Source organism: Carassius gibelio, chromosome B18 (genome assembly GCF_023724105.1).
Source record: "Carassius gibelio isolate Cgi1373 ecotype wild population from Czech Republic chromosome B18, carGib1.2-hapl.c, whole genome shotgun sequence".
NCBI lineage: Eukaryota > Metazoa > Chordata > Actinopteri > Cypriniformes > Cyprinidae > Carassius > Carassius gibelio.
This window is the reverse complement of record NC_068413.1, coordinates 23,966,191-23,975,358: the sequence shown is the minus strand read 5'-3', so window position 1 is coordinate 23,975,358 and position 9,168 is coordinate 23,966,191. Positions and strand designations below refer to the sequence as shown.

Genomic DNA, 9,168 nt, shown 5'->3' with positions numbered 1-9,168 from the left:
CCTATATTTTGTCAGTATACGTACAGACCAACTCATTGTGTGTGTGTGTGTGTGTGTGTGTGTGTGTGTGTGTGTGTGTGTATTGCAAGTATGCATCAAGTGTATAATTTGTGCTCCTTAATCCTCCACAATCCTTTGAACACATTCCAATTCACAAAATAAGAATTGGAGGAAAACGTGGACGTGCGTCTCAATTTCCTCCCTAATGAAGCCAAGAAAAAATAGACCAAAATATCCCAGATATTTGTATTACAAAGAACAGGAACATACAAATAATAACAATGCAAATTATAAACATAAAAACAAACTTAGGAGATGAATGAAGATATTTTTGTTTATGTATGTTAAATGTTTCCATTAAAATAAAAATGCTAATAATACATTCTAGATCTTTATTTCTTTTGTTTTCATAATACAAGATAACATCCTTTAAAGTCAAACAATAATGAATATTCATTAATTTCAGTGATGTGAGGTGGAGCTGCGTTATCAAGGTCCCACCCAAACCACCGCAGACGCAATCACAAGCACACAATCATGGTTTGTCCAATTAAAATAAAATAAAATAAATAAGTTCACTTAATGAGATGAAGGCCTATTTTATTTTGCTGTATGCCAGCAGTTAATCACATAACAGTCTTTAAAGTAAACCACTGGAGAGAGTTTGACTCCTAACCCTAGGGTTGTGGGTTCAAGTCTCTGGCCGGCAATACCAAGACTTAGGTGCCCTTGAGCAAGGCACCGAACCCACAACTGCTCCTCGGGTGCCACAGCATACGAATTCTGAGTATGGGTCAACATTCTTGGCTGAATGTCACTTTCACTTCATTTAGTGACAGAGTTTTAAAAGGAAGTGAGACACTATATAGATTAAAAAAAATTATATATATATATATATATATATATATATATATATATATATATATCATGTAATATTTATTTTATAAATTTTTTGCACAAAATTATTTTTTAAATATTATTTGATATTATATTATTAACGTCGTGACCGTGGGGGGAAAAAAACCCTCCATGACACTGTCATACAGATTTGACAGACCATCTCATTCTTCATTCTTTCGTTTAATGCGGAAAAGAACTCTAAACTGAAATCCTTAAAAGTACTGCTGGTCAAGGAAGCAGCCTTAATTTTTCAGCCTTTGGACGCAATTAAATCACGTGTGTATGCTCGTCCAATAAACTGCACGTTACGCAATTATTATTCATAAACATTGCCTGCACCTTAACAACATTGGGAGAACGTCACCTTACGTGATTAATATTCATGACCTCTCCTTCACCATAGTAGGATTAATGCATTCGTGGGCGGGCTATACTAGAATAGTCTGCAGAACAGTATTTTAGGTTGTTATTTATAAACTAATAATAAACACAGACCCATTATATTAGGATAAAAATGGAGGATACAAGGCCTGAGGAGACGAATGTGGAAGAGCAGAAAGTGAGTATATTTGAAGATTATGAAATCAAACCGTTGCAGTGAGTCAAATATCCGCTATATAACATTACCAGTGTGACGTTACACATACTGTAAGTCAGATCGAATCGAAGACCCATCGCAAAAAAAGCGATTTTCGCATAAAACATGCTGTAATATCCTTGGTAGATCTGATGATTGCTTCATGTTCTGTTTCGTTAGTGTTTTTGAATATTGTCAAAGCGCTGCTGATATCCATAGATATATAAAGGCCTTCTACCGTGAAATACCAATATTCTGATCTAATCGTTGAAAACACCATCTTGTTAAATAATTTGATAGATAAATAGACATATATGTTGAGATGTGATAAGTAATAATGCTGCAGTTGGTGTGTTTTTTTTTCTGGATTGAGTTGTGATTCTGTTAGCTAGCAGTTTAGCATTTGAAGCTAAGTTTACTGTTGAACAGCATTTAATGTTCTGAGCTTTTAATGTGTTTTATAACCTGCATCTCGTTTAAGTCTGTGTACATCAGCTGAGGGAGGTCCGTATGGATTTACATAAAGAGCTTAGAACTAAAAAAATTGAATTTGAAGCACCATACAATAAACAAAAGAACAACATGATTCCATTGTAAATAAGGAATAAATTCCTATGTTCCCACAAAGTTCCAGTTAATGTCGCCCTACAAATGAAATGATGTGAAATTGAAACGTTTTAGCACTTTTTCATGGCAGATATTGATTTAATTTAGTAATAATATTTAAATATAATCCATTATTTGACAATTAAGCATATTGACACAAACTGTTGTTTTGAATATAAACATAAAGAAAAACATAAAGAAGTTGTCCCGGCTACTGGGCTATATCATGTGAATATCCTGTAGGTAGAGATCATTTTATAGCCTTTTCTCACAGCAGAGAGAATAATTAATTTTGACGATGGATTGTAATCCAGAAAGGATTATGTGTGTTTATGAAACACATGTGAATGATATTAAATTATATTGCAGTTTTAAATGTGCTTCTGATTACTGATAGCATGGGATTACACAAGATTTGTATTTTAAAGACAACCCGTTCAAAGGGAGCATAATTAGCTTTTTGGGTTAAAATAATTTCTTAATTTGAAGAATCTTTAATAGGTTTGATGTAGTGCTGCACGATTATCGTGTTCATAAGCAAATGCGATTCATCTGTGATTATGATGTGATCGTGTATCTTGTCAGTGAACTACGGCTCTTTGTAGTAAGTGCTGCTCCATTTGAAACCAGGTGATGGACATTTGCTACTATAAGGCAAAGATCACAGAATCAGCTTTACTGAAAAGACACCCATGACAATCGCATACGATTAATCGTGCAGCCATAGTTGATGTGATATGAGCTAACTGATCTTTAGATTAAATCACCATATAGCATGATTTGTTGTAATGCTTTTTTCCTCTGTTGGTAAGAACAAACGTGGCCGACTTGTTACGTTCTTGATCAGATGACAGTACACGGTGAAAATTCTTGTTTGGGTCAAGACGTAGGCTAGAATTTGTGATTGTGGAGTACAGTAAATATCCACACTGGTGACTGACGTCCACAGATACTCCTCAAAACATTAGATTAATTCAAGCTGGAGCCGTGCCGGTGCACAACCCACACAAGGAGGATAATTCCACAAACAGCTGCAATTGCAGTTTTTCAGACAGAGATGATGACAAAGAGGCAAAACTTATGGACTGCAGATTTAATTAATTGACAGCCTATCAGCTAATATTAAGCATATTTGACAGTAAAAAATCATTGTGGATTGATTTTATTATTTTTCATCTTCTACTCACCCTTGAAGGATCCTAGGTTTATGTGGCTTTCCTCTTTCAAAATAATCTAATCGAAGTTACATAAAAAATGTTCCTTGCTCTTTCAAGCATTTCAATGGGGTAAAGCGGGTGTTTGTTGTCAACAGTTCAGAAGACATGAAATAAAGTGCACTCATCTGTTAATAAACGTCCCTCGCACTGCTCCGGGGGGTGAATAAAGCCCCCCATGGTGATTTCATGTGTTTTTTGTAAGATAAATATCCAGATTTCAAATGTAATAAACACTTCTTTATTTTTTCCCCCACTTCTGCTGACTGGGAAACCGGAACATGCTTTGATGTAAACAAGCACGCATGAGAAGCACATTCACTCTCTGACAGCAAATGGCACTAAACTGCAGAAAATCCAGCCATTACACTGGAAACCCCATAAATAAAGCAGCTGCTCTACTTTCTAAAACATATTTAAATAGCCATTAAGATTTGTGGATTTGCTGTGTTGTTCATCACCGTGCCAAATACTTAAATATTTAAAGACTTAAAGGTGCTGTAGGGGACTTTTGTAAAAAAATATTTTTTACATATTTATTAAACCTGTCATTATGTCCTGACAGTAGAATATGAGACAGATAATCTGCGAAAAAAATCAAGCTCCTCTGGCTCCTCCCAGTGGTCCTATTGCCATTTGCAGAAAGTCATGCGCTCCTGGTAAAAAACAACCAATCAGAGCTGCGGTACGTAACTTTGTTTGTGTTCAAAATGTAGAAAAATTTACATAATAAGTGAGTACACCATGGATCCATTTTCCAAACCGTGTTTTTAGCTTGTCCTGAATCACTAGGGTACACCTATAATAAGTGTTTATATTCGGACTATTTTAGATTGCTTCGGGGATACCGCGGCGGAGTAACCCAGTACCTTTGTGATTCTTCATAGACATAAACAGAGAGAAGTAGCTCCGGCTACAATGTTCTTCCGCAAGACGCAAGCAGTTCTGTTTATTAACCGCTAGAGCGTCAAAAGTTCCCTACTGCAGCTTTAATAGGCTATTCATTTTCAATTTTTTTTTTTTTTTTACATTTTAATCTGGACTACAACATGCCCCTAGATATTGTTTGAAAGTGTTTTGATTCTTTATTGTTCAGGCACACTTTACATCAGGGCTTCATTAATTAACATTAGTTAATTCATTATTTAAAAAAAAAGGTGAATTAAAAATTCTTCTGAACATCCATTCATTTTAGGTGTTCCAATAAATAACATGTTGTTAAAATCAAAAGTTGAAACTGTGTCATTTAATGAGCTAACATGAACTAAGAGTTGGAGATCAATAACTTCTGAAGCAAATTTAACTATTTCTCATTGTGAATGTTAATGCATTAACTAAGTTTAACTAATGAGATCTTATTGTAAAGTGATACCTATTGGTCTTTATAGTTCTTTTGCACTTTAATCTGTGTAAAACTTTTAACTTTATATATTCTTCTGTATTGCTTTATTGCATAGTTATTTTTGTTTAAAGAAAAAAAGTTATTAAACCTCTTATACTGTATTATGACTGCTTTTTTTAAACTAAATTGCAATACTGTGATAATACTGCATACCGTGATAAAAGCATTAGCAATTAATTGCAAAATGAACATTTTATACCAACATATCCCTTCCGGACAAATGAACAAAACAAAATGCTGATCACAAATTAGAAGCACTAAACAAGGATTTGCAAAGAAAAACATCGGAGGATTTCGAAATAAGCCAAGATTTGGTTTTCCTTTGCTAAAGTACGGAAACTTTGTTTCCTTTGCTCCTACATTTCCCAGAGGTGCGTGTGCGATGCATTACATCTTCATTCTTCCGCCTGCATGTCAGGGGGACTTTATACACCCCCCGGAGCCATGTGAGGGACGTTTTATTACAGCTGTGCACACTTTATTTCACGTCTCCTGAACAGTTCACTACAAACACCCGCTTACCCCACTAAAAGGCTTGGAAGAGCAAGGACAATTTTTTATATAACTTCGATTAGATTATTCTGAAAGAGGAAAGTCACATACAGCTAGGATGCTAAGAGTGTGAGTATAATATGGACAAATTTTCATTCAAAGCGCACGTGGTCCATGTTGAACATTATGCTTTCTCCAATTTAAGAGCTGCCTAGGTTGGTGTCTCCTCGTAATAAGACCATATCTGCTTTTTTATTTCAGAGACTTTTGGGAAAACTCCCTTTGCTAATCTTTTGAGAGATTATCAGTTTAAATGGTGCCGGTGTGGCTCAAATGTGACATTAATTTGTGTGTGTGATGTGAATGTTTTCTCTCAGGATGAGGAGAATAAGGTCTATCCAGAGAAACTGGAGGAAGCCAAACTGAAGGCCAAATACCCTCACTTAGGTAATAAACCCGGAGGATCCGATCTGCTCCGAAAAAGACTGCAGAAGGGGGTGAGATTCATTCACACTCTCTTTCTACCACTCAATTTGGTAGGGTGAATAACTGTTAGAAGAGGAGATACAGATCACAGGGCTTCATCACAGCATCATGTGACTGAATCATGAGCCACAGATGGCATTAGTATTGTGAGACAACAGACACGAGTTCTGGGGTCTCATTTATAAATGTTGCGTATGCACAAAATGGGCATAATATATCCATACGCAATTTTCCATGCACATATCATGATTTATAAAAAAGTAAACTTGGCGTTAATGACTCTTTTTCATGGAGTGTGAAAAGTAATGAAGTAAACAATTTTAAACTCTGTTCTCATGTCGATATACACATTTTCATTAAATATTCCGCTCGCATTAAAGGAGATTAACACTGAAATTACATAATTTTACAAACAACAATTATATTATTCATATATTTATTCAAAGAATAGCAAGGATACTATTTCCATACTGTTTCTGTGTTAAACATGGTGTCACGCACATGGGAATTCGCATGGAAATGATGAGGTTGAGGCATACTAAAACTAGGCTTTGTAAGCTCCGTATATGGTGATTTCGGGGAGGAGTCAAGGTGGAGATGCAGGTACGCACGTATGCAGGTTCTGGCGTACGCATTGTTTTATAAATCTGAAAACTTTTGTTTTACTTTTGTAAAACGTGTATGGCACAAATAGCATTTATAGTCCATATCTCTTATTTCCTTAATGTCTTTTATATATATAATATTTTAGAGGGGTTCCACATGTAATATGCATTTCGAATGCAAAGATGTCAGCCAATCACAACAGTTGTCGTTTACTCGGAGTCTCACAGCAGACACGCCCCTTCAAACAGAGCGATCAAGCCAGAGGGCTAATGTCAGGATATAAAAATGCTTTATATTTCTAAATTTTAAATGTAAAAATCATACTAACAATATAAGTACACCTAAGGAAACATAAAAAAAAAGCATTAAAAAAAAAAGGAAATAATCCATGTCATGGGACCTTTAACTAAACAATTAAAATGTCCACTTAATCTTAAATATTTAGCCACTTCTTTATGATAGAAATGCTACAACAACTGTCATTCTCTGAACAAGAACATGGACATCAAAACATTCAACTTGTTGGATCGAGGGTTTAAACGCGTATTAAGAAACTATTTAATATGATATATTTGTATTTGCTATTTCATATTATTTAATATTTGGCAGTGTTGTTTTTGTTTTACATTTTTTTTCATTCCCATTCAGTGGCTCAAATATATTCATGTATATAAATAGTCAGACAAGATGTTTGCTTTGGAACAGATTGAACACATTTACTGTGCTATAATTTACTCATGACAAAACGGTTCCTCTGAACTGCTTCCTTTCCTAGCCAAAGTACTTTGACTCGGGTGACTACAACATGGCGAAGGCCAAGATCAAGAACAAGCAGCTTCCAGCGGCGCAGACAGAGAAGACCGAGATCACCGGAGACCACATCCCCACTCCTCAGGACCTGCCTCAGAGGAAACCCTCTCTGGTGGCCAGCAAACTGGCTGGCTGATACCTGCTGCTGTCCTTCACTCCACACTCCCACTTCCTGTCTCTTCCTCCATTTATCTCTGATCCTGCATTCCTGCCCTCATCCTTTATCGTTTCCTGTCCTCTGAAAATACACTGAATATTCAAGGGTTGCAGATGTTACAGAGCTGTACTGCCGCACTGTGAGATGGATTGGGTCGTGGCTCCAAAGGGGGTGAAGTTCTCAGAAGTCTTCTGATATTTTAATGTGTCGTAGTATGTAGTTGAAAGTGTACATATTTGCTAGTGAGTGAGGGCAAACGGCGTTTTAGGAGATGTTTTGCATCATTGTAATCATTCCTGAATTACCCACTGCTTAGAGGACTAGGTCACCCAAAAATGAAAATTCTGTCATTTAATCATTGCGTAGGACTTTGTTTCCTCTGTTGAGCGCAAAAGGAGAAGTTCAGCGGAATGTCAAAGCTGTTTTTTTTTTTTTTTTTGGCTTCAAACAAAGAAAGTCTGTAAAGGGAAATTAAAGTAGAGCTCCAGTAATTACAAAGCAACTGTACTATGAGTTGTCCGCACAGATTCAATCCGTTGTTCTAACAACCATTGAGGTCCACCAGATGCGGACCTATTTGAGGTGTATTATAAAAGTTGCCTTATAATAGTTGATGTTGTACAATGCCAAGCTATCGGACTTTCTTATATGAGCTGAATAGTGCTCATCAGTGTCCAAATGACTTGGATGGCCAATCAAATCAGAGTAGGCATTACTGTTACTGGTTAAAGAAGACGAGTGTGAATTCCAGCATTATTCAGTTTTAATGGACAAAAAGTGAGATGTAACTAGGTCAGCACTTGATATTTGACAACTGTGTATCTTGAGTTCTGAAGCCATATGTTAACTTTGTGTTTTTGTTTTGAAGTGTCAGTAGTACTTGTTTCAATTCAAAACCTTCAAATGACAAATTAAAATCAGTCACGAGTAATTGTTGCAGTTGCATTTGACGCTGATGCAAAAGCACCATAACATGTATGTTTGAATATGCATAAGCATAAATGAGTTTTGGGAGAATTTTTAGCAAATTACAACTTAAGTTAGCACATAGCTTCAGAAGACTGAGATCTAAAGAAAATCATGTGTGGCTGGAATGAGTAAACTGTGCCAGAATTTTCTTTTCGGGGTGAGCTTTTCCATTAATCATGGAGTTAAGTGCTTGAATCGATAATGAATTGAAAGTAACTTCTAATAATGTGGTTGATCTGCACCGTTTCTTTCATGAGAACGCTTGTTTCTTTTTGTCATGTTTCAGCTTTAATTGGAGGACACTTGGTTAGTCATGTTTGATAGCATGAAATGCAGATCTCTGAGACTGCTGTCATCTTGCCTTGTACCATAGAGCTTAAAGCCTTATAAAGATGTAGTGCCAATGCACAGATTGGCAAGCAGTTCTAAAATATCACACATCATTTGTGTCTGGTGGTAGACTCCAGGCAGTGAGGATGCTTCTCCACTTTCTGGTGTATAATAAACTCCATGTGATCTTCTGTATGTTGTCTTCTATGCAGAGGAGAGATACAGTCGGCTTCTCACACCACATCGTCGCACTACAGTAAACTGTCCACGGTTCGCATGAGCATAAACTGTGGCCGCTTTTGAGCCATTTTGACTTGTAAATAAAATAGTTTTGCAAACCTTCTGTGATTTTGTGTCTATTTTGTATTTGACATTATCTAGGCCTATTTGTCTTATTTCCATATCTCAAATAACCCCAAAAAATAAGTGCATATTCAATTACAAATATGGCAACACTAGTACATTAACTAAAGTGAACTTAAAAAGCAATGTATTTGTTTGTTAGTGTTAGATATTATACATTCTGCTATTCATGTTCGCTCCGGTCCATTAAATAATATTATGAGATCCAACTTTTAATTTTGATGTCTTGGATGACAAATGTTGAAATAACTTAAAG

The 9,168-nt window shown here is 35.9% G+C and overlaps 1 protein-coding gene across 1 annotated transcript; it reads left to right on the top strand.

The window, feature by feature from the left end:
* The first annotated feature begins 1,291 nt into the window (after positions 1-1,291).
* On the top strand, positions 1,292-8,892 carry LOC127976922 (cAMP-regulated phosphoprotein 19). Its single transcript, XM_052581502.1, has 3 exons — positions 1,292-1,459; positions 5,569-5,688; positions 7,059-8,892. Exons 1-3 carry the CDS (start codon positions 1,415-1,417, stop codon positions 7,227-7,229), a joined length of 336 nt encoding a protein of 111 aa, XP_052437462.1. The 5' UTR covers positions 1,292-1,414; the 3' UTR covers positions 7,230-8,892.
* The last annotated feature ends 276 nt before the right edge of the window (positions 8,893-9,168 follow it).

What these genes read in the sequence shown, in the direction of transcription:
- LOC127976922 (XM_052581502.1), top strand. Translation starts at nt 1,415, where the DNA reads ATGGAGGATACAAGGCCTGAGGAGACGAATGTGGAAGAGCAGAAA. An exon ending in CGAATGTGGAAGAGCAGAAA is followed by an intron (nt 1,460 to 5,568) that starts GTGAGTATATTT and finishes GTTTTCTCTCAG; the next exon opens with GATGAGGAGAATAAGGTCTA. An exon ending in GAAAAAGACTGCAGAAGGGG is followed by an intron (nt 5,689 to 7,058) that starts GTGAGATTCATT and finishes TTCCTTTCCTAG; the next exon opens with CCAAAGTACTTTGACTCGGG.